This window comes from Hemitrygon akajei, chromosome 4 (assembly GCF_048418815.1).
Source record: "Hemitrygon akajei chromosome 4, sHemAka1.3, whole genome shotgun sequence".
Taxonomy (NCBI): domain Eukaryota; kingdom Metazoa; phylum Chordata; class Chondrichthyes; order Myliobatiformes; family Dasyatidae; genus Hemitrygon; species Hemitrygon akajei.
The window spans coordinates 199,695,177-199,721,184 of NC_133127.1; the positions used below are offsets into that span (position 1 = coordinate 199,695,177).

Here is a 26,008-nt window from a genome sequence, read left to right on the forward strand (position 1 = left end):
TATTCCTCTTAATATCTTGTATACCTCTATCATGTCTCCTCTCATCCTCCTTTTCTCCAAAGATTAAAGCCCTAGCTCCCTTAATCTTTGATCATAATGCATACTCTCTAAACCAGCCAACATCCTGGTAAATGTCCTCTGTACCCTTTCCGATGCTTCCACATCCTTCCTATAGTGAGGCAACCAGAAGTGGATACAGTACTCCAAGTGTGGCCTGACCAGAGTTTTATAGAGCTACATCATTACCCTGCGACTCTTAAACTCTATCCCTCAACTTATGAAAGCGATCACTCTGTAAGCTTTCTTAACTACTCTATCTACCTGTGAGGCAACTTTCAGGGATCTGTGGACATGTACCCCCAGATCCCTCTGCTCCTCCACACTCCCAAGTATCCTGCCATTCATAATTGATTGAAAATGGACGTGGGAGCACGGAGGAACATCGGGAAATTCCAGGAAGACCTTCTTCGTTGCTGCTGCTGCTGTGAGGTCCGGAACTCTGCTGGGAAGATCAGGCCCCCAGTCCTCAGGATAGCGTTGCCGATGGCCGTTGGCGGGACTGTCTTAATACACTCGGTAGAGGATGGTGCTCGGAGAAGCTGTGCCCGAGGGGATGGTCGGAGGCTCAGAGGTTCGACGGACTCGGAGTCCGCTGCGGTCAGGTCTCTTTTGGTGTGTGCTGCGTCTGCGAGGCTGAGTCGGGCGGCACTGTGGAAGTCCATAGCGGGGGCATTCCCTTCTGCCACCGGCGTGGGAGGGCGAGTCTGTCGGGACCCTGGGGACTTGTGGAAACTGTGTGGTGATTTCTCTTGAACTTACAGTCCTTTAACATCTTTGGACTATATTTGCTGTGTCCATGGTCTGTTTTTTTTATCAATTATGCGATTGTTTGCACTGTTGTAACTATATGTTGTAATTATTTGGTTTTGTGCAGGTCTTGTAGCTTTAGTTTTTGGTCTTGTTTTTGTCTGGTGGATTTGGAGCTCCTTTCTGGGGAACGCGCTAAGATGGTAGCGCGATATTAATACGCAGCAGCCTCTCCGGACTCTGGATTGGGGATTGCCAAACGTTATGTGGATTTTCTGGAGTAGTCTGTTTTGTCATATGCTTTTGTGATATCATTCTGGGGGAACGTTGTCTCATTTTTTAACAGCATTGCATTTGTGGTATCTAAATGACAATAAACTGAATCTGAATTTGAATTTACTTTGTACTCTGCCTTGAAGTTTGTCCTTCCAAAGTGTACCACCTCACACTTCTCTGGGTTGAATTCCATCTGCCACTTCTCAGCCCACTTCTGCATCCTATCAATATCTCTCTGCAATCTTCGACAATCCTCTACACTATCCACAACACCACCAACTTTTTTGTTGTCTGCAAACTTGCCAGCCCACCCTTCTACCCTCACATCCAGGTCATTAATAAAAATCACAAAAAGTAGAGGTCCCAGAACCAATCCTTGTGGGACACCACTAGTTACAACCCTCCAATCTGAATGTACTCCCTCCACCACGACCCTCTGCCTTCTGCAGGCAAGCTAATTCTGAATCCACCCAGCCAAACTTCTCTGGATCCCATGCCTTCAGACTTTCTGAATAAGCCTATCGTGTGGAACCTTGTCGAATGCCTTACTAAAATCCATGTAGATCACATCCACTGCACTACCCTCATCTATATGCCTGGTCACCTCCTCAAAGAACTCTATCAGGCTTGTTAGACACGATCTGCCCTTCACAAAGCCATGCTGACTATCCCTGATCAGACCATGACTCTCTAAATGCCCATAGATCCTATCTCTAAGAATCTTTTCCAAAAGCTTTCCCACCACAGACGTAAGGCTGACTGGTCTATAATTACCCGAACTATCCCTACTACCTTTTTTGAACAAGGGGACAACATTTGCCTCCCTCCAATCCTCCGGTACCATTCCCATGGACAACGAGAACATAAAGATCCTAACCAGAGGCTCAGCAATCTCTTCCCTCACCTCGTGGAGCAGCCTGGGGAATATTCCGTCATTCCCCGGGGACTTGTCCGTCCTAATGTATTTTAACAACTCCAACACCTCTTCTCCCTTAATATCAACATGCTCCAGAACATCAACCTCACTCATATTGTTCTCACCATTATCAAGTTCCCTCTCATTGGTGAATACCGAAGAGAAGTATTCATTGAGGACCTCGCTCACTTCCACAGCCTCCAGGCACATCTTCCCACTTTTATCTCTAATCGGTCCTATCTTCACTCTGTCAACCTTTTATTCTTCACATAATTGAAGAATGAACTGTTCCTACAAACTATGGATTCACTTTCAAGAACTCATGTTCTAGATATTTATTGATTATTAACACTAATACATAATTAAATAGGCATAAGTTACTGGTACAGTTATTGTGTACAGTACTGGTCACTGAATTATAGGAAAGGTGTCATCAATATAGAGAGAGTACAGAGGAGATTTACTAGAATGTTACCTGGGTTTCAGCACCTAAGTTACAGAGAAAGGTTGAACAAGTTTGGTCTTTATTCTTTGGACCGTAGAAGGTTGAGGGGGGACTTGATAGAGGTATTTAAAATTATGAGGGGGATAGACAGAGTTGCCGTGGATAGACTTTTTCCATTGAGAGTAGGGGAGATTCAAACAAGAGGACATGAGTTGTGAGTTAAGGGGCAAAAGTTTAGGGGTAACATGAGGAGGGACTTCTTTACTCAGAGAGTGGTAGCTGTGTGGAACGAGCTTCCAGTAGAAGTGGTAGAGGCAGGTTTGATTTTGTCATTTAAAAAAAAATTGGATAGGTATATGGACAGGAAAGGAATGGAGGGTTATGGACTGAGTGCAGGTAGGTGGGACTAGGTGAGAGTAAGTGTTCAGCAAAGACTAGATGGGCCGAGATGGCCTGTTTCTGTGCTGTAATTGTTATATGGTTATATGGTAGACCTTGTCTAATCCAGCCAAGAGCATGATAGATACTGAGTCCAGCAAAGGAGGACAGAGAAGATAGTAAAGCAAGTTAAAAAAAACTGGGGATTTAAACACAGATGACAAGAATTCCATTCAGTATACAGCAATATGAGAGAGAGCTCCAATTAACTCAGGTCTTTTGGAGAATGACGGTGAGAAACGAGGAAGTTCAGCAGATACTGTCCATCACTCTCTGTGGTAGAAGATATGCAAATATTCCTTTTGTACTGATGAAAGGGTCAGAGTTCAAAGGTCAAGGCCAATTTATTACCCAAGTGTGTATATGTTACCTTCTACTACCTTGAGATTCATGTTCTTGCAGACATCTACAAAAAAGAAATACAATAGAATTTCTGGAAAACTATCCACAGATAACCAAAGTACAAAAGAAGCCAAACCATGCAACTGAATTAACAACACAAAGAACATCAATTGCAAAGATTCCTTGTGCAGCTGTAGGTTGTGGAATAGTTCATTGTTGAGGTGAGTGGAGTTATCCACGCTGGGTCAGGTGTTTGATGGCTGTAGAGTAATAACTGTTCCTGAACGTGGTAGTATGGGGCCTAGGGCTTCTGTACCACCAGCCTGGTGGTAGTAGTGAGAAGAGAGCATGGACTGGATGATGAGGGCCCTTGATAATGGATGCTTCTATCTTGTGGTTGTGCAGCTTGTAAATATGCACAGTGGTGGGGAGAGTTTCCTGGGTATTGGTGTTTCCGTACTAGGCTGTGATACAACCGGTTAGTATACTCTCCCTTGCACATTTGTAGCAGTTCGTCGAAGTTTTCAGTGACATGCCAAACCTAAACAAACTTCAAAGAAAGTAGAGATGCTGCCCTGCCTTCTCTGTGATGTCACTTACATGTTTGTCTCAGGACAGATCCTTTAATTACACCAAGAAAATTAAAGCTGCTGATCCTCTCCAAATGCATTAAGTTACCAGGGCAACATGGCCTATTGAAGATGGCCCTCCCACAATGTCACCCTCCCACAGTGTGACCCTCCCTCGGTACCACCCGTCCCCACAGTGTGAATCTCCCTCAGTACCACCCCTCCCACAGTGTGACTCTCCCTCAGTACCACCCCTCCCACAGTGTGACCCTCCCTCAGTACCACCCATCCCACAGTGTGAATCTCCCTCAGTACCACCACTCCCACAGTGTGACTCTCCCTCAGTACCACCCCTCCCACAGTGTGACCCTCCCTCAGTACCACCCCTCCCACAGTGTGACTCTCCCTCAGTACCACCCCTCCCACAGTGTGACCCTCCCTCAGTACCACCACTCCCACAGTGTGACTCTCCCTCAGTACCACCCCTCCCACAGTACCACCCTTCACACAGTGCGACCCTCCCTCAGTACCACCCTTCCCACAGTGTGACCCTCCCTCAGTACCACCCCTCCCACAGTGTGACCCCCTCAGTACCACCCCTCGCACAGTGTGACCCTCCCTTGGTACCACCCCTGTTTTTTACAAAACTATAAAAGTTTATTTACAATACCTATGCATAAGGTATAGACATTCAATATGTACAAGACAGTAAGTGTACTCAAATTAAAATATGGTTACTACCATCTATAAAGCAGTCAATACCCTGCGGGACCCATTGGTCCCAAAAGTCCCCCAATGTACCCATTGCGGCCACGTGCGCCCTCCCCAAGGACAGCCAGGCACGAACATACCCTCGGAAAAGGGGCAGGCAGTCGGCCTGGGCAGCACATCCACTTTCTACCACCCAGACCCATGAATGGTCATCTTGGCCAGGCCCAGGAGCAAGCCCACCGGGAGATTCTCCCCACGACCTGACCCTTCTGTACCAGGTGCAGGTATATGAAGAGCACGGGACGAAAGTGCAGCCAGAACTTCGGCAGCAGCACCCTGAGAAACTCAGACAGGGGCTGAAACCTCTCGCATTCTGTGTACGCGTGGTACACTGACGCCTCCCGGCCACAGTACGGACAGATGGATGGGGTGTCAGTGAACTTGCTCAGGAAACTGTTGTATGGTACCCAACTCTCAAACAGTGTGACCCTCCCTCAGTGCTGGTTCTCTCACAGTGCAACACTTCCTCTTTCTCACAGAAGGTGTGTCAGTCTGGACTTTCACCTCTGCCCTGTGCCTGGGCGGCCCTTCCAGTTGCTGTGTGAGCCCTGGCTGGGTGGGGACCTGTTTTGTTTTCTCCCTCCCTCCTCTCAATTCTGATGTTCTGCCGACACCAAACGCAGAGCTGAGCCAGCAGTGTGCGTGAGAACAGCACCTTCCCTCCCTCTGCATTGTTCCTGATGCGATAAACATAGTGGCCTCCAGGTATTTTCTTTTGGTCTCCCTGGTGACGAGCGAGAGATCCTTTCCAGGTGAGCCACTCGCCTTGGGCCGCTGCCGGTGCAGGCTGGGTGACAGTTCTCTCTCTCTCCCTCTCTCTCACTGCTGCCGGACTCCCCCTTCGCCTCAGTCCCTGTCCTGGATGAGACCAGCAGCGACTTCCTGCCCTGCTAAATGAGAGTCTTCGAGAAATGGGCCAGTTCCACGAAGAGAACAGACGGCACCAACCAGGAGGGGAAGATATCCGAGGCTCCACAGGTGAGGAAAATTACCATTTTCTGGAAAAACTTGCTTTAAACAGTAAATAAGTAACACTGAGAATGAGTTGTAAAGTCCTTGAAGGTGAGTCTGTAAGTTGTAGAATCAGTTGAGCATTGAGACTGTAGGACATAGGAGCAGAATAAGGCCATTTGGCCCATTGAGTCTGCTCCACCATTCCATTACAGCTGATTTACTATCCCTCTCAGCTGAGTGAAGTTCAGGAGCTTGGCGAACAAGAATGGGATTGGGTGTTAAGACCAGGGCTATGACTGCAGAATGTGCTAGTACCATGTCCTGGGACAGGGTCTGGGTGCTGGGACAGGGTCTTGACTGGGTTCTGGGAGAAGGACTGGATGCTGGGAATCATTGGGTGCTTGGACAGGGACTGACTGAGTGCTGGGACAGGGTCTGGGTGCTGGGAATGACTGGGTGTTGGAACAGGGTCTGGGTGCTGGGAATGACTGGGTGTTGGAACAGGGTCTGGGTGCTGAGAATGACTGGGTGTTGGAACAGGGTCTGGGTGCTGGGACAGGGACTGGGTGCTGAGACAGGGTTGGTGCTGGGAATGACTGGGTGTTGGAACAGGGTCTGGGTGCTGGGACAGGGACTGGGTGCTGAAACAGGGTCGGTGCTGGGAATGACTGGGTGTTGGAACAGGGTCTGGGTGCTGGGACAGGGACTGGGTGCTGGGATAGGGACTGGGTGCTGGGATAGGGACTGGGTGCTGGGACTGGATGCTGATCCTGTGCTGGGTCTGGAGGGGCCTACACTGAATCTTGTTGTCTGTGGGATGATTTCCCTCTGCTACAGCTCCTGTCAACCTGAGAGTTGGACATCACTGACATAACTGCAGTAGGTGCTGAAAATCCTCAAAAGGAAGGCAGCCCCTGGGGAGGACTGATAATTCGCCACAAAAATCTTTGACCATTGATATCGGATTCCCGGTCCCTACTGTTCTGCCTTTGTGAAACATAAGTACAGTAGAGGCTTCCTCTCGGAGGCATGCCAGGAGGAATGGCTTTTGTCATTTTTCCCGGGACACAGGTGAAAACTGTTCGGGAATTGCTGTGACTTCCAAGAGCAGTCAGGAGCCTGAGCAGCTGTCAGGCAAATGTTCTAAACCAGACAGAAAGCTGGCCAACTCTCGGGGAAACAGATGAGGCAAGGAAGGGTAGAGATGAAATTTGTGCTTTGAATTAAAATTTGGAATATAACAATACGTTGTATTTAAATGTCACAGTTCTCTGTAGAGTACAGAATCTGATAGTTTATCACTGGCACAATGTATGTAACAAAATTTGATGTTTTGTGGCAGCAGTGCAGTACAGGTCTTATAAGTTACTATAGGTTGTCATAAAATATATTTAAAAATAAATAGGTAAGTATGGCAAAGAAGAGAGCAAGCTGGTGAGGTAGTGTTCATTGTCCATTCAGAAACCTGATGGCGGAGGGGAAGGAGCTGTCCCTGAATGTTTAAGTGTGTGCTTTGATTATAGCAATGAGAAGAGGCCATGTCCTGGATGGTGAGGGTCCTTAATGACAGATGACAGCTTTTTGAGGCATCACCTATTGAAGATGTCCTCATGGTGGAGAGGCTAGTGCCCATGATAGAGCTGGCTGAGTTTACAACTTTCTGCAGCCTTTTCTCATCCTGTGCAGTGACGCTAATGACCCCCCCCACCCCCCGCCCCCAATACCAGACGGTGATGCTCTGCGATCAGAATGCTTTCACAACATACTGTATGTCAGTGATAACAAACTTGATTCTAAATGATCGTACTGATTCCTCAGCTGGATGGCTACCAATGGCTGCTGGCGCTAAAGGTGGGGTCAGAGGAAGTGGTTAGAAAACTTGACTCGATTCTTATTGGTGGCCCAGACAGACGTCAATGCAATTGTGAGGGTAAACCAGTTAAACCAGTGGTTGGTTCCTGTTTGTGTGCCTGTGGGTGGACCTGACATCAACTGCAAGACCTGTACAAGCCCACCTGTTGTGACGAGTATCAACAGGCTGAACACAATACGACATCGGCAGATGTCTCATGCTCAGATTTGTTCTAAATCCTTGGAATGGTTGTTCATTCAGTGGAACATTGAGCCTCTCTGTCTCTATGGGGTCTGTGCTAAATTTTCAAGAATGCTCCAATCAGTCTCTCTTCCATCAGCTCTTTCACACCTGCTTGCAAATATTTCCTGCTCAATGACTTCTCCAACCAGCTTTTGCCAGGTAAAGGATTCCGATCACAGCAGAGATAGGAGAGCACATTCCGCCCTGTAAAAACACCAGGGCATCTCAGTTCCCCACCCCCACTCCACCAACACTGACTGGATACAGTCAATCTTACAGGTAAAGAAGACAAAGATTCCTAAAAATGTATTCCAGAGAACTTTATCAGAATCAGGTTTATTGTCACCAACAAAAGGCAAGAACTCCTGGTGTCAACCACTTCAATATGACTTTCCATTCCCATTCTGACATAAAGTTCTGGTGCTTTTCTGGCATATACGACCAATAAACTCTTCTCGGGCTTCTAGCCAGCTACAGGTACCTGGTACCCTGCACCCAGCTGGGAGCCCGAGATGAGTTTATTCACCATTCTGACATGTCAGAATTAGAAACTAGAGAAAATCTGCAGACGATGGAGATCCAAGCAATGCACACAAAGTACTGGGGGAACACAGCATCTATGGAAAAAAGTAAACAGTTGATGTTTCAGGCCGAAACCTTTCATCAGGACTGGAGGAAAAAGATGAGAAGCCAGACCAAGAAGGTGGGGGAGGGGAGAAATAAGCACAAGGTAGTAGGTGATAGGTGAAACCGGGAGAGAGGGAGGGATGAAGTAAAGAACTGGGAACACCCTCCAATCCAGGCAGCATCCTTGTAACTCTCCTCTGCACTCTCTCTATAGTATCTACATCCTTCCTGTAGTGAGGTGACCAGAACTGAACACAATACTCCAAGTGGGGTCTGACCAAGGTCCTATATAGCTTTAACATTACCTCTCATCTCTTAAACTCAATCCCATGGTTGATGAAGGCCACGCCATATGTCTTCTTAACAACACAGTCAATCTGTGCAGCAGGTTTGAGTGTCCGATGGACATGGACTCCAAGATCTCTCAGATCCTCCACACTGCCAAGAGTCTACCATTAATATATATTCTGTCTTCAAAGTGGACCTTTCAAAATGAACCCCTTCCACACTTATCTGGGTTGAAGTCCATCTGCCACTTCTCAGCCCAGTTCTGCATCCTATCGATGTCCCGCTGTAACCTCTGACAGCCCTCCACACTATCCACAACACCCCAACCTTTGTGTCATCAGCAAACGTACTAACCCAGCCTTCTCCTTCTTCATCCAGGTCATTTATAAAAAGCACAAAGAGAAGGGGTCCCAGAACAGATCCCTGAGGCACACCACTGGTCACTGACTTCCATGCAGAATACAAACCATCTACAACCACCCTTTGCTTTCTGTGGGCAAGCCAATTCTAGATCCACAAAGCAAGGTCTCCTTGGATCCCATGCCTCCTTACTTTTTGAAGGAGTCTTGCATGGAGAACCGTATCAACTATCAACTACCTACTGAAATCCATATACACTACATCTACTACTCTACCTTCATCAATGTGTTTGTTAAATCCTCAAAGAATTCAGTCAGGCTTGTAATGCACAACCTGCCCTTGACAAAGCCATGCTGACTATCCCTAATCAGATTATGTCTCTCCAAATGCTCATAAATCCTGTTTCTCAGGATCTTACCCAACAACTTGCCCACCACTGAAGTAAGACCCACAGGTCTATAATTTCCTGGGTTATCTCTACTCCCTTTCTTGAACAAGGGAACAACATTTGCAACCCTCCAATCCTCCAATACTTCTCCCGTTCCTATTGATGATGCAAAGATGATCGCCAGAGGCTCAGCAATCTCCTTCTTTGCTTTCTACAGTAGCCTGGGGTATGTCTCATCTGGTCCTAGTGACTTATCTAACTTAATGTTTTTCAAAAGCTCCAGCAACATCCTCTTTCTTGATGTCTATATGCTCAAGCGTTTCAGTCCACTGTAAGTCAACCCCACAATTGCCAAGATCTTTTTCCCTAGTGAATACTGAAGCAAAGTATTCATTAAGTACCTCCGCTATCTCCTCCAACTTCATGCACTTGTCTCCACTATTCTTACATGGCACATCCTCTTTGCTTTTTACATACTTGTAGAATATAGGGGTTTGCGGGTTGGGGTGGGGTTTTCCTTAATCTTGCTCACCAAGGCTTTCTCATGGCACCTTGTGGCTCGCTTAATTCCATTCTTAAGCTCCTTCCTAGCAACCTTGTCATTTTCTAGATCTCTAACAGTACCTAGTGGCTTGAACTTTTTGTAAGCTTTTCTTTTCCTCTTAACTAGATTTTCTACATCCTTTGTACGCCATGGTTCTTTTACCCTACCATCCTTCCCCTGTCTCAATGGAACATACCTATGCAGAACGCCACGCAAATATCCCCTGAACATTTGACACATTTCTGCCATGCATTTCCCTGAAAGCATCTACTCCCAATTTATGTTCCCAAATTCCTGCCTAATAGCATCATATTTTCCCCCACCCCAATTAAATGTTTTCCCAAATTGTCTGCTCCTATCCCTCTCCAGCACTATGGTGAAGGAGATAGAGTTGTGGTCACTACTTCCAAAATGCTCTCCCACCGAGAGATCTGACACTTGACCAGGTTCATTTCCAAAACCAGATCAAGCACAGCCTCTCCTCAAGTTGTCTTATCTACCTATTGCATCAGTAAACCTTCCTGGACACACCTAACAAACTCCACCCTATCTAAACCCCTTGTGCTATTGAGATGCCAATCAATATTATGAAAGTTAAAATCTCCCATCACAGCAACCCTATTATTATTGCACTGGTAGAGACAAAGAGATTGAAAAAGGGGAGGGAAATGTCAGAAATAGATCATGTAAATTTGAAGGTAGGGTGAAATTTGGAGAAGTTGATGAGCTCAGCCTGGGTGCAGGAAGCAGCACCAATGCAGTTGTTAGTATAGCGTAGGAGAAGTTGGGGAGTGATTACAGTGTAGGCAACATTAGATCAGGTTTCTAATCACTGACAAAAGGTCAGATTTTCTGGTAGTCACCAACTTATAATTTATTTCCCATTCCCATTCCGACATATCAGAATCTGAATCAGGTTCATTATCACTGAAATATTTCATGACATTTATTTTTTTGTGGCAGTAGTATTAGTGACAAGAATCACTGTTTTTTGAACACAAACGCACAGCTGACACTAGTTAGAAACTGTTTAGCAAGTCTCTTGTCCCAATTAACCAGCATAGTGTCCCAAATAAACAAAGGAAATCCGGGCTATCTTAATTATTTGATTTTGTCCCAAATAAGCGGCTTCTCCAATTAGCCAGAATCTACTGTATAAATAAAGTTCAAAAGTATATTTTATCATCAAAGTACAAATATGTCACCATATGCAACCATGAGATTCATTTTCTTGTGAGCATACTCAATAAATCTATAGAATATTACCCAAAACATAATCAGTGAAAGACTGCCCAACTAGGGTGTTCAACCAGAGTGCAGAAGACAACAAGATGTGCAAATACAAAAGAAGAAACAATAATAATAAATAAGTAAGCAATAAATATCGAGAACATAAGATGCAGGGTCCTTGAAAGTTGAGTCCATTGGTTGTGGGAACGTTCGGTGATGGGGCAAATGAAGCTGAGGGGAGTCATGCCCTTTGGGTCAAGAGGCTGATGGTTGAGGGGTAGTAACTCTTCCTGAACCTGATGCAGTGGGTTCTATGGCACCTCTACCTTCTTCCTGTGAGAAGAGAGCATAACACAGCCTCAGAATTGAGGGGCATCATTCTAGAATGGAGATGAAGAGGAATTTTTTTTAGCTAGAGAGCAGTGAATCTGTGGAATTCTTTGCCACAGGCGGCTGTGGAGACCAAGTCTTTATATATACGTAAGGCATAGGTTGATAGATTCTTGATTGGTCAGGGCATGAAGGGATACAGGGAGAAGGCAGAAAAATGGGGCCGAGAGGAAAATTGGATCAGCCATGATGAAATGGCGGAGCAGACTCGATGGGCCAAATGGCCTAATACTGCTCCTATATCTTATGGTCTTATGGTCCTGTGTGGTGGGGACCCTGGTGATGAATGCTGCTTTCCTGTGACAGCACTCCATGTAGATGTGCTCTCTGGGGAGGAGGGCTTTACCCATGATGGGTTGGGACATATCCACTACACTTTGTAGGGTTTTCCATTCAAGGCCTAAAATATGAAGTAGATAAGAAATAATCATTAAATTTGTGATAAATAAGTAGTGCATAAAGAGAATGAAATCCCTGCAAGCAACGGAGATGCTACACTTGGCTCTCCTCCTCCATTCAGGGCTTCAGACAGTCCTTCTGGGTGAGGCAACACCGGACCTAAAAATCTGCAAAATTGTATCTGGTGCTCCCAGACCCAATGGAAACTAGGTGAATGGTTTGTCAAGCACCTCTGTTCCATCTGCTAAAAGTGGAATTTCCTGGTAGCTAAACATTTAAATTCCTATTCCCATTCCTGTTCCAACATATCGGTCTAGGGCTTCCTCTTTTGCCACGATGAGGTCACTGTCAGGGTGAAGGAGCAACACCTCACATTCCAACCTGATGGCATGAACATCGATTTCTCCTTACGGTAAATTATTTCCCCTTCCCTCTTCTTCTATTCCCTTCTATGGCCTGTTACCTCTTCTCACCTGCCTGTCACCTCCCCTTCGTGCCTCCTTCTTCCCTTTCTCCCATGGTCCACACTGCTCTCCTATCAGATTCCTTCTTCTCCAGCCATTTACCTTTCTCACCTTCTAGCTATCCTCCTTCCTCGCCCCCCCCCCACCTTTTTATTCTGTTTTCCCTTTTACTTTGCAGTTCTGAAGAAGGGTCTTGGCACTCCTCCTTAGACGCTGCCTGACCTGCTGAGTTCCTCCATTTTGAGTGTGTTTCTCTGGATTTCCAGCATCTACAGAATCTCTTTTGTTTTATGAAGACAGTGAGGTAGTGTTCATAAGTTCATTGCCCAGTCACAAATCTGATGGCAAAAGGGAAGAAACCATTCCTAAAACAGTAGGTCTTTGGCATGGGTTATACATTTTCTGATCGTTATTGCTGCATTTTGCAGTCTGTAATTTCCTTTTAAGAAATATACTTTCGAAACGTCTGAACACATTTCCTGAAATCTCCTGAAAGATTTGGTGAACTTGACTGTCAGGAATGCAAGTACTATACCTTGAAGGTTGGCCATTGCTGAAAGAAAGGGTGCCAGGGTGGATTGCAAATGTTGTGAAATTTGCTCCAAATTACCTCTCTATAGCATATTGCTGCCTAAAGTACTGTCACTGGAGGGCAAGACAGAGGATCAAATGGCAAGAGGGAAATGATAGATAGATAGATACTTTATTCATCCCCATGGGGAAATTCAACTTTTTTTCCAATGTCCCATACACTTGTTGTAGCAAAACTAATTACATACAATACTTAACTCAGTAAAAAATATGATATGCATCTAAATCACTATCTCAAAAAGCATTAATAATAGCTTTTAAAAAGTTCTTAAGTCCTGGCGGTTGAATTGTAAAGCCTAATGGCATTGGGGAGTATTGACCTCTTCATCCTGTCTGAGGAGCATTGCATCGATAGTAACCTGTCGCTGAAACTGCTTCTCTGTCTCTGGATGGTGCTATGTAGAGGATGTTCAGAGTTATCCATAATTGACCGTAGCCTACTCAGCGCCCTTCGCTCAGCTACCGATGTTAAACTCTCCAGTACTTTGCCCACGACAGAGCCCGCCTTCCTTACCAGCTTATTAAGACGTGAGGCGTCCCTCTTCTTAATGCTTCCTCCCCAACACGCCACCACAAAGAAGAGGGCGCTCTCCACAACTGACCTATAGAACATCTTCAGCATCTCACTACAGACATTGAATGACGCCAACCTTCTAAGGAAGTACAGTCGACTCTGTGCCTTCCTGCACAAGGCATCTGTGTTGGCAGTCCAGTCTAGCTTCTCGTCTAACTGTACTCCCAGATACTTGTAGGTCTTAACCTGCTCCACACATTCTCCATTGAGGGCTTGCTATGTTCTGTGTTTCACCGAGAGATTGATCATTCCAGACACACCTGATATGGCAATCCAGCCCAGCAGGTTCTCAATCGAACTACAGAACATTCGGGGAAGGCAAGAGGTGTGGGACTATGCTTCATAATAAACTCTTTATGGAGTCAGATGTAGTGCCCACTATTCTGCTCTGTGATCCTGACGGCAGTTGACGGACCGCTAAAGGCTGATGTCAACCAGGCAGGACGTACTGAGTGCCATGATTACCAAACAAGAAACCGCCTGCCCTAAAGTCTTCCCAGTTACCACCAGCACACCCACTGCAGCACTAGAGGATCAGTGAAAGCACCTAATCACTACTGTGTTACCATCAGGAATGTTTACCATACCATAACTAGACCAGGTTTTGGGAAACCTGATCATCTGGCTGCCTTTCTCCTACCTGCATATAGGCAGACACTAAAGAGCAAGCCTCCAGAGGTACAGATAACAGATGGTTGTGCGAGGCAGAGGAGTGGTCTCCCAAGACTCCAACATCTGGCATGAAGAACACATAATGTCCATTTACTACACTAGGAATTATAAGAGAGACAAAAGGGAACCTTAACAGAAAATTACCCAGAGCCGACTCCTCTTTCGTGCTGAAGCCTCCTCTGGGCCTAAGTCTGACACTCCTACTCTCACCATTTACCTACTCACAACAATGGCTGTCCCGACAATACTGCCTTGCTTGTCCCTTCTGTACTTTCATTTATTTTGCTGTGCTCTGCTCCCACCACTGATCGGGCCTCCAGAATGTCCGAATGCTTGCAAAGCTCTCCTTTTAAACAATGCCGCTGACCTGTGCAAAATCTCATTGTTGTGTTGTCCACCGAATATCATGGCTGGATCATGGGAAAGCATTTCATGGTTGTGGTGGACTTTATAAAGACCCTTGTGGATGATTATGTCCCCTCAAAATCATTCAGAGTTTTCCCCAGACAGAAGCCCTGGATGAACCATGAGATACGCATTCTGCTGAGGGCAGATCAGAGGCATTCTGGTCTGGTGACCAAGTTAGATACAAGAGGTCTAGGTACCATCTCTGAAAAGCCATTTTACAGGCAAAATGGCGACTCAGGACCAAACATGAATCTCTGAAGGATGCTCAACTGCTCTGGCAGGACTTGAATGCTATCACCTGCCACAAAGTGAAACCAAACGACATAGGTACAGTAATGTTTCACTCCCAGATGGGATCAATGCCCTTTACGTTCACTTTGACTGGCAGAACATGGAAGCAACTTCACAAACTCCCACAGCCCTTGACAACCTTGTGATTTCAGTCTCTGAGGCTGATATGCGAGCATCCTTCAGGAGGGTGAAGCCAAGGAAATCACCTGGCCCAGACAGGGTACTTGGCTGAGATCTGAAGACCTGTGCTACTCAACTGGCCGGCATGTTTAATGACATACTCAGCCTCTCACTTCAGCAATTTCAGATACCCACCTGCTTCAAGCAGGCTTCAATCATACGATGCCCAAAAAGAATGAGGTAACCTGCCTCAATGTCTATCCCCAGGAGCACTTACTTCAATTGTGATGAAATTCTTTGAGATGCTGGTCATGAAGCTTATCAATTCCTGCCTCAGGAGAGACTTTGCTCTACTCAAATTTGCCAACCATCACAACAGGCCAACATTTGATAGGCTCTTCACTCAGCTCTAGAACTTCTGCACAGTGAAGATGCAAAAGTCCGGATGCTTTTCATTGACTACAGCTCAGCATTCAGCACTATCATCCCCTCAAAACTAAATAGTAAGTTCAAGATCTTGTCCTTGATACTTCCTGTGCAACGGAATCCTCAATTTCCTCATTTGCAGACCCAAGTCAGTTCAAATTGGCAACAATATCTCCTCCACAATCTCCATCAGCACAGGAGCACCACAAGGCTGTGTGTTTAGCCCCCTGCTCTACTCACTTTAAACTTTTGACTGTGTGGTGAAGGACAGCTCCAATGCCATATTTAAACTTGCTGACGACTCCAGTAATGCTGGCTGAATCAAAGATGGTGATGATGCAGCCTATAAGAGAGAGATTGAAAATCTGGTTGAATAACAACAGCCTCTTTCTCTACTTCGGCAAAACCAAAGATCTGATTATTGACTACAGGAGGAAAAAAACAGATTTCCATGAGCCAGTCCTCATTAGGGGATCAGAGGTGGGGAGGGTCAGTAACTTTAAAAACTGTCCTGGGAATAGCATGTAACTGCTGTTACAAAGAAAGCACAACAACGCCTCCACTGTCTTAGAAGTTTGTGCAGATTTGGCATGTCATTTAAAACTCTGATCAGCTTCTGGAGATGCACATTGAAGAGTACCTTGACTGGCTGCAGCATGGTGTGGTATGAAAACACCAATGCCAAAGAAAGCAAAAGCCTACAAAAAGTGGTGGATATAGTCCAGTCCATCACAGGGAAAGTCTTCCTCACCATGGGACACATCTACACGGGGCACTGCCACTCGAAGGTATTATCCGTCATCAAGGAACTTCCAGGACATGCTTTTTTCTCGCTGCTGCTGTTGGGCAGGAGGTACAGGATAATTAGGTCCCACACCACCAGTTTCAGAAACAGTTATTGCCCTTCAAGCAATCAGGCTCCTGAACCAGTGTGGATAATTTCGCTTAGCTCAACACTGAGCTGATTCCACAACCTAGGGAGGCACTTTCAAGAAAAGTGCCCTCATGCCCTCAGTATCCATCTAGTTATTTATCTATTTGTTTGTTTATTTGTTCATTTATTTATCTAAAATTTGCATAATTGTCTTCTTTTGCACATAGATAGGCTGTTTCCACAATTCACTACCCTCCAACTAAAGAAATTCCTCCTCATCGCTGGGTGTCGATCTATTCTGAGGCTGTGCCCTCTGGTCCTAGACTCACTCTCCTCACTATAGGAAACATCCTCTCCACAGCCACTCTAACAAGGCCTTTCAATATTCGATAAGTTTCAATGAGATCCCCCTCATTCTTCTAAATTCCAGTGAGTACAGACCCAGAGCCATCAAATGCTGCTCATACCTTAACCCTTTCATTCCTGGAATCATTCTCATGAACCTCCTCTGGACCCTCTCCAATGCCAGCACATCTTTTCAGAATCAGAATAAGAAATCAGAATCCGGTTTATTATCAGCAGCATGTGTTGTGAAATTTGGTAACTTAGCAGCAGCAATTCAATGCAGTACACGGTAATATAGAAAGAAAATAAATAAATAAGCAACAGTAAGTATATATACGTATATTAAATAGATTAAACATAGAGCAAAAATAGAAATAATATATATTTTAAAAAGTGAGGTAGTGTTCATGAGTTCAATGTCCATTCAGAAATCGGATGGTAAAAGGGAAGAAGCTGTTCCTGAATTGCTGAGTGTGTGCCTTCAGGCTTCTGTACCTCCTCCCCGACGGTATCAATGAGAAGAGGGCATGACCTGGGTGATGGGGGTCCTTAATAATGGATATCACCTTTCTGAGGCACTGCTCCTTGAAGATGTCTTGGATACTACGGAGGCTGGTACCCAAGATGGAGCTGACTAATTTGACAATTTTCTGTAGCTTCTTTCCCTACAGTAGACCCCACCCCTCCCCCATACCAGAGTGTGATGCAGCCTGTCAGAATGCTCTCCATGGTACATTTTCCAGTGTTTCAGGTGACAAACTAGATCTCTTCAAACTCCTAATGAAATATAGTCACTGTTCAGTTGAAACTGCTCACTCCACTTCTGATCCCTCTATGAGGATTGGTACGTGTTCCTTTGTATTACCTTTTCTGGTCCACAATCAGCTCTTTCATCTTACTGACGTTGAGTGCAAGGTTGTTGCTGCGACACCACACTGGTTGGTATATCTCACTCCTGTACACCCTCGTCTCCATCTGAGATTCTGTCAACAATGCTTGTGCCATCAGCAAATTTATAAATGGTACTTGAGCTATGCCCAGCCATGCAGTCATGAGTATAGAGAGAGTAGAACAGTGGGCTAAGCATACACCCTGAGGTGCATCAGTATGTATAGTCAGAGAGGAGGAGATGTTATCAACAATCTGCACAGCCTGTCTTCCGGTTAGGAAGTTGATCCAGTTGCAGAGGGTGGTATGGAGGCCCAGGTTCTGTAACTTATTGACCAAGACTGTGGGAATGATAAGTGTTAAACGCTGAGCTGTGGTCAACATACAACATCCTGATGTAGGTGTTTGTATTGTCCAGGTGATCTAAGGCCGTGTGAAGAGCCATTGAGATTGAGTCTGCTGCAGACCTATTGTGGCGATAGGCAAATTGCAGTGGGTCCAGGTCATTGCTGAGGCAGGAGTTCATTTTAGCCATGACCGACCTCTCAAAGCATTTCATTATTGTAGTTGCGAGTGCTACTGGATGATAGTCATTAAGGCAGATCACACTATTCTTCCTGGGCACTGGTAGAATTGTTGCCTTTTTGAAGCAAGTGGGAACATCTGACCATAACAGTGAGAGGATGAAAATGTCTTTGAATACTCCTGCTCGTTGGTTAATATGAATGGTAATATTAATGGTAAACTCTTGGCAGTGTTGAGGATCAGTGAGATCTTGGGGTCTGTGTTGATAGGACACTCAAAGGAGCTGTGCAGTTTGACAGCATTGTTAAGAAGGCCTATGGTGTGTTGGCATTCAAACCGTGGATTGAATTCAAGAGCCCTGAGGTAATGTTACAGCTATACAAGACCTTAGTCAGACCCCACTTGGAGTACTGTGTTCAGTTCTGGTCACCTCACTACAGGAAGGATGTGGATATATAGAGAGAGTGCAGAGGAGATTTACAAGGATGTTGCCTGGATTGGAGAGTGTAGCTTATGAGAATAAGTTGAGTGAACTTGGCCTTTTCTCCTCGGAGCGACGGAGAATAAGACGTGACCTGATAGAGGTGCATAAGATGATGAGGGGCATTGCTCATGTGGATAGCCAGAGTCTTTTTCTTAGGGCTGAAATGGCTAACATGAGGAGGCATAGTTTTAAGGTGCTTGGAAGTAGGTACAAGGGGGATGTCAGGGGTAAGTTTTTCACACAGAGAGTGGTGGGTGCGTAGAATGCACTGCCAGTGAAGTGGTAGAAGTAGATGCAATAGAGTCTTTTAAGAAACTCTTAGATAGGTACATGGAGCTTAGAAAAATAGAGGGCTACGCAGTAGGGAAATTCTAGGCAGCTTCTAGAGTAGGTTACATGGTTGACACAACACTGTGGGTCGAGGGGCCTGTAATGTGCTGTAGATTTCTGTGTTCTATGTATTCTATCAGGGCCTGCCACCCTGTGAGGATTCACCCTCCTGAAAGACAGCTTAACATTGGCCTCCGAGCCGCATATCACAGGGTTACCAGATGCTTCAGGGATCCTTATAACTGTAGTTATATTCTCCCTTTCAAAGTGGACATTAAAGGCATTGAGCTCATCTGATAGTGAAACATCACTGCCGTTCATGCCCTTGGGTTTCGCTTTGTGGGAAGTAATGTCCTGTAACCCTGCCAGAGTTGATGTGCATCCAATGTGGCCTCCAACCTAGCTTGGATTTGTTTCTTCACTCTCGAACTCTTCCTCTGCAAGTTATATCTGGTTTTCCTGTACAGACCTGGGTCACCAGACTTAAATACCACAGATCTAGCCCTCAACAGAAGATGAACCTCCTGGTTCATCCACGGCTTTTGATTTGGGAATGTACAGCAAGTTTTCATAGGCACACACTCATCCATATAGGCTTTCTTGAAGTCGGTAACAACTGTGGCATACTCATCCAGATTTAAAGATGAATCCCGGAATACAGTCCAGTCCACCGATTCAAAGCAGTCCTGTAGGTGCTCCTGTGCTTCCCTTGTCCAAACCTTCTTGGTCCTCACTACTGGTGCTGCAGTCTTCAGTCTCTGCCTATACTCAGGGAGTAGAATACAACCAGGTGATCAGACCCCGAAGCGAGGGCGTGGAATAGCATGGTAGGCATTCTTGATGGAGGTGTAACAGTATTACAAGCAATTTGTTGATGGTAATTATTTGGTGGCATCTTCAAGCTGGCCTGATTAAGATCATCCAAAATGATGCTGAAGGCATCAGGGGTGCACCTTCATGGGGGGCTATCAGGGGGTGCTCCTTCATGGGGGGGGGGTATCAGGGGTGCTCCTTCATGGGGGGGCTATCAGGGGGTGCTCCTTCATGGGGGGGCTATCAGGGGGTGCTCCTTCATGCGCGTCGACCCCTTGCACAAAAACTTCCAAGTCCTTTTGCACTGCAGAGTTCTGAATTTTCTCCCTATTTAGAAAATAGTTTACCTATTCACTTCTATTTTTGAATTTTCTCCATTTAGAAGATAATCTATGTTTTTATTCCTTCTACCAAAGTGCATGACTATGCACTTCCCAACGCTATATTCCACCTGCCACTTCTTTGGCCAGCCTCCTAATCGAAGTCCTTCTGCAGACTCCCTACTTTCTCAACACTACCTGCCCCTCCACCTATCTTTGTACTGTCTGCAAACTTGGCCACAAAGCCATCAATTCCATCATTTAAATCACTGAGATATAACATTAAAAGAAGCAGTCGCAACACTGACCCCTGCAGAACTCTACTAGTCACCAGCAGCCAACCAGAAAAGGCACCTTTTATTCCCATTCTTTACCTCCCGGCAGTCAGCCAATCTTTTATACATGCTGCTATCTTTCCTGTAATACCATGGGCTATTAACATTGGAAAAAAAGTTGAATTTCCCCATGGGGATGAATAAAGTATCTATCTATCTATCTATCTATCTAAGCAGCCTCATGTGCCACACCTTGTCAAAGGCCTTCTGAAAAACAAAGTACACAACATTTTCTGTATTGTCTATCCTGCTTATTATTTCCTCGTAGTATTCCAACGGATTTGGAAGGCAAGATTTTCCCTAAAGCTGATTTTGGCTTATTTTACCACGTGCTTCCAAGTACCCCTGAATCACATCCTTAACAGTCGACTCCAACATCTTCCCAACCACTGAGGTCAAACTAACTGGCCTATAGTTTCCATTCTTCTGCCTCTCTCCCTTCTTAAAGTGTCGAGTGACATTTGCAACTTTCCTCCCTCCGGAACCATTCCAGAATGTGGTGATTATTGGAAGATCATTACTAATGCTCCCACAATCTCTTCAGCTACCTCTTTTGAACCCAATACTCAGAAAATAGCACAAAGATCAGTACAGCACGAGAACAGGCCCTCTGGCCCACAACATTGTACTGAATCAGCTAAAAAGTAAATTTAAAAACTGCAAAAGCTAATCCCTTCTACCTACACAATGTCCATATCCTTCAATGTTCCTCATGTGCCCATTTAAATGTTTCTTAAAAACCTCTAATCTATTTGCCTCTATCACCATACCAGGCAGCACATTCCAGGCATCCACCACTCTCTGAGTAAAAACCAACTTTCAATGCATGCTTTCTGGTATTAGACTTCTCAACCCTGGGAAAAAGATAATATTATAAACCCTATCAGATCTCCCCTCAGCCTCTGCTGCTGCAGAGAAAACAACCAAAGTTTACCCAGCCTCTTGTGCTAGCACATGCCCTCTGAACCAGGCAGCATTGTGGTAAACATCCTCTGCACCCTCTCCAAAGCCTCAACATCCCTCCTATAATGGGGTGATTGGAACTGTATGCAACACGCCAGGTGTGGCCTAACAGGAGTTCTGTAAAGTTGAAACATAACTTCTTGACTTTTGAACTCAACTCCATGATTAATAAAGGCAAACATTCCACAAACATTTTTAACCACCCAATCGACCTGTGTAGCCACTTTCAAGGAGCCACAGTTTTTGGTGACATACCAAAGCTCCTCAATGTGCCAGTGAAGTATATCTGCTGGCGTGTCTTCATAAATACACCATTGTGTTGGGCCCAGGATAGATCCTCAATGATGTTGACATCCAGGAATTTGAGGCTGATTACCCTTCCCTCAAAGAGGACTGTTGGGTGTTCCCTTGACTACCCCTTCCTGAAGTCCTTGGTCTAACAGACCTAACTGGTAGCTGAAAGGCAGATGATTTTGGCCTATATAAAACCATAAAATATAGGAGCAGAATTAGGCCATTTGGCCCATCAAGTGTGCTCCGCCATTTCATCATGACTGACCCACTTTTCCTCTCGGCCGCAATCTCCCGCCTTCTCCCCACATCCCTTCATAGAAAAATATAGAAAACCTACAGCACAATACAGGCCCTTCGGCCCACAAAGCTGTGCTGAACATGTCCCTATCTCAGAAATTACCTAGGGTTATCTATAGCCCTCTATTTTTCTAAGCTCCATGTACCTATCCAGAAGTCTCCTAAATGACACTATCATATCCGCCTCCACCACCATTGCCAGCAGCCTATTCCATGCACTCACCACCCTCTGTGTAAAAAAATTTACCCCGGACATCTCCTCTGTACCTACTTCCAAGGACCTTAAAACTGTGCCCTCTTGTGCTAGCCATTTCAGCCCTGGGAAAAAGCCTCTGACTATCCACATGATCAATGCCTCTCATCATCTTGTACACCTCTACCAGGGCACCTCTCATCCTCTGCTGCTCCAAGGAGAAAAGGCCAAGTTCACTCAACCTATTCTCATAAGGCATGTTCCCCAATCCAGGCAACATCCTTGTAAATCTTCTCTGCACCCTTTCTATAGTATCCACATCCCTCCTGTAGTGAGGCAACCAGAACTAAGCACAGTACTCCTAGTAGGGTCTGACCAGGGTCCTATATAGCTGCAACATTGCCTCTCAGCTCCTAAATTCAATTCCATGATTGATGAAGGCCAATACACCGTACGCCTTCTCAACCACAGAGTCAACCTACATAGCAGCTTTGAGTGTCCTATGGACTCAGACCCCAAGATCCCTCTGATCCTTCACACTGCCAAGAGTCTTACCATTAATATGATTTTCTGCCATCATATTTGACCTACCAAAATGAACCACTTCACACTTATCTGGGTTGAACTCCATCTGCCACTTTCAGCCCAGTTTTGCATCCTATCAATGTCCCGCTGTAACCACTGACAGCCCTCCACGCTATCCTCAACAGCCCCAATCTTTGTGTCATCAGCAAATTTACTAACCCATCCCTCCACTTCCTCATCCAGGTCTTTTATAAAAATCATGAAGAGAAGGGGTCCCAGAACAGATCCCTGAGGCACACCACTGGTCATCGACCTCCATGCAGAATATGACCTGTCTCCAACCACTCTTTGCCTTCTGTGGGCAAGCCAGTTCTGGATCCACAAAGCAATGCCCCCTTGGATCCCATGCCTCCTTACTTTCTCAATAAGCCTTGCAAGAGGACCTTATCAAATGCCTTGCTGAAATCCATATACGCTACTTCTACTGCTCTACCTTCATCAATGTGTTTAGTCACATCCTCAAAAAATTCAATCAGGCTCGTAAGGCATGACCTGCCTTTCACAAAGCCACGCTGACTATTCCAAGTCATATTATACCTCTCCAAATGTTCATATATCCTGCCTCTCAGGATCTTCTCCATCAACTTACCAATCACTGAGGTAAGACTCACTGGTCTATAATTTCCTGGGCTATCTCTACTCCCTTTCTTTAATAAGTGAACAACATCTGCAACCCTCCAATCCTCTGGAACTTCTCCAGTCCCCATTGATGATGCAAAGTTCATTGCCAGAGGCTCAGCAATCTCCTCTCTCACCTCCCACTGAGGTACATCCCATCTGGTCCCAGTGACTTATCCAACTTGATGCTTTCCAAAAGCTCCAGCACATCTTCTTTCTTAATATCAACATGTTCAAGCTTTTCAGTCCGCGGCAAGTCATCCCTACAATCGCCAAGATCCTTTTCCGTAGTGAATACTGAAGCAAAGTTTTCAATAAGTACCTCATTCATTAATGCCCTGTCCAATCAAGAATCTATCAACCTCTGCCTTAAATATACATAAAGACTTGGAGTCCACAGCTGCTTCGGGCAAAGAATTGTACAAATTCACAACTCTGGCTGAAGAAGTTCTTCCTTATGGAGCATGGAGTAAATGAGGTGTTTGAGGAATATAAAGAATGTAAGAAGAATCTTAAGAAAGAAATTAGAAAAGCTAAAAGAAGATACGAGGTTGCTTTGGCAAGTAAGGTGAAAATAAATCCGAAGGGTTTCTACAGTTATATTAATAGCAAAAGGATAGTGAGGGATAAAATTGGTCCCTTAGAGAATCAGAGTGGACAGCTTTGTGTGGAGCCGAAAGAGATGGGGGAGATTTTGAACAATTTATTTTCTTCGGTATTCACTAAGGAGAAGGATATTGAATTGTGTAAGGTAAGGGAAACAAGTAGGGAAGTTATGGAAACTATGACGATTAAAGAGGAAGAAGTACTGGCTCATTTAAGGAATATAAAAGTGGATAAATCTCCGGATCCTGACAGGATATTCCCTAGGACCTTGAGGGAAGTTAGTGGAGAAATAGCAGGGGCTCTGACAGAAATATTTCAAATGTCATTAGAAACAGGGATGGTGCCGTAGGATTGGTGTATTTCTTATGTGGTTCCATTGTTTAAAAAGGGTTCTAAGAGTAAACCTAGCAATTATAGGCCTGTCAGTTTGACGTCAGTGGTGGGTAAATTAATGGAAAGTATTCTTAGAGATAGTATGTATTGTGGCGACCCACTTTTTGCGCAGGCGAACCGGCTCACAAATAGCCAGCGCGCTGGGGGAGACTTTGGTAATGCACCTCTGATGTCATTTCTGCCCGGAGAGGGCAGGCGCTAGGGATTTAAATGCCAGCGCTGCGAAGTTTGAATAAACTAGTCTCAAAACGACTTACCGACTGCGTGTCGTTATTTCAGCGCTGTGTGTAGCACATCGCTACAATATAATTATCTGGATAGACAGGGTCTGATTAGGAACAGTCAACATGGATTTGTGCGTGGAAGGTCATGTTTGACAAATCTTATTGAATTTTTTGAAGAGGTTACAAGGAAAGTTGACGAGGGTAAAGCAGTGAATGTTGTCTATATGGACTTTAGTAAGGCCTTTGACAAGGTTCCGCACGGAAGGTTAGTTAGGAAGGTTCAATCGTTAGGTGTTAATATTGAAATAGTAAAATGGATTCAACAGTGGCTGGATGGGAGATGCCAGAGAGTAGTGGTGGATAACTGTTTGTCAAGTTGGAGGCCGGTGACTAGTGGTGTGCCTCAGGGATCTGTACTGGGTCCAATGTTGTTTGTCATATACATTAATGATCTGGATGATGGGGTGGTAAATTGGATTAGTAAGTATGAAGACGATACTGTGGTAAGTGGCGTTGTGGGCAATGAAGTAGGTTTTCAAAGCTTGCAGAGAGATTTAGGCCAGTTAGAAGAGTGGGCTGAGCGATGGCAGATGGAGTTTAATGCTGATAAGTGTGAGGTGCTACATTTTGGTAGGAAAAATCCAAATAGGACATACATGGTAAATGGTAGGGCATTGAAGAATGCACTAGAACAGAGTGATCTAGGAATAATGGTGCATAGTTCCCTGAAGGTGGAATCTCATGTGGATAGGGTGGTGAAGAAAGCTTTTGGTATGCTGGCCTTTATAAATCAGAGCATTGAGTATAGGAGTTGGGATGTAATGTTAAAATTGTACAAGGCATTGGTGAGGCCGAATTTGGAGTATTGTGTACAGTTCTGGTCACCGAATTATAGGAACGATGACAACAAAATAGAGAGAGTACAGAGAAGATTTACTAGAATGTTACCTGGGTTTCAGCACCTAAGTTACAGGGAAAGATTGAACAAGTTAGGTCTTTATTCTTTGGAGCATAGAAGGTTGAGGGGGGACTTGATAGAGGTATTTAAAATTAAAAGGGGGATAGATAGAGTTGACGTGGATAGGCTTTTTCCATTGAGAGTAGGGGAGATTCAAACAAGAGGACATGAGTTGAGAGTTAGGGGGCAAAAGTTTAAGGGTAACATGAGGGGGAATTTCTTTACTCAGAGAGTGGTAGCTGTGTGGAATGAGCTTCCAGTAGAAGTGGTAGAGGCAGGTTCAGTATTGTCATTTAAAGCAAAATTGGATAGGTATATGGACAGAAAAGGAATGGAGGGTTATGGGCTGAGTGCGGGTCAGTGGGATTAGGTGAGAGTAAGCGTTCGGCACGGACTAGAAGGGCCGAGATGGCCTGTTTCTGTGCTGTAATTGTTATATAGTTATCTCTGTTCTAAAAGGACACCCCTGTATTCTGAGACCGTATCCTTGGTCTTAGACTCTCCCTCCATAGAAAATAACCTCTCCACATCCACTCAATCAAGGCCTTTCATCCTTTGATAGGTTTCAATGAGGTCAC

The 26,008-nt window shown here is 45.1% G+C and overlaps 1 protein-coding gene across 1 annotated transcript in view; it reads left to right on the forward strand.

Annotated features, from left to right (window-relative positions):
- The first annotated feature begins 5,197 nt into the window (after positions 1-5,197).
- The window catches only part of slc6a7 (solute carrier family 6 member 7), a 92,184-nt gene continuing 71,373 nt past the window's right edge, over positions 5,198-26,008 (forward strand). Inside the window, exon 1 of the mRNA XM_073044423.1 lies at positions 5,198-5,542. Coding sequence (XP_072900524.1) covers positions 5,459-5,542 — 84 coding nt within the window. The 5' untranslated portion in view covers positions 5,198-5,458. The remainder of the gene's footprint in view (positions 5,543-26,008) is intronic.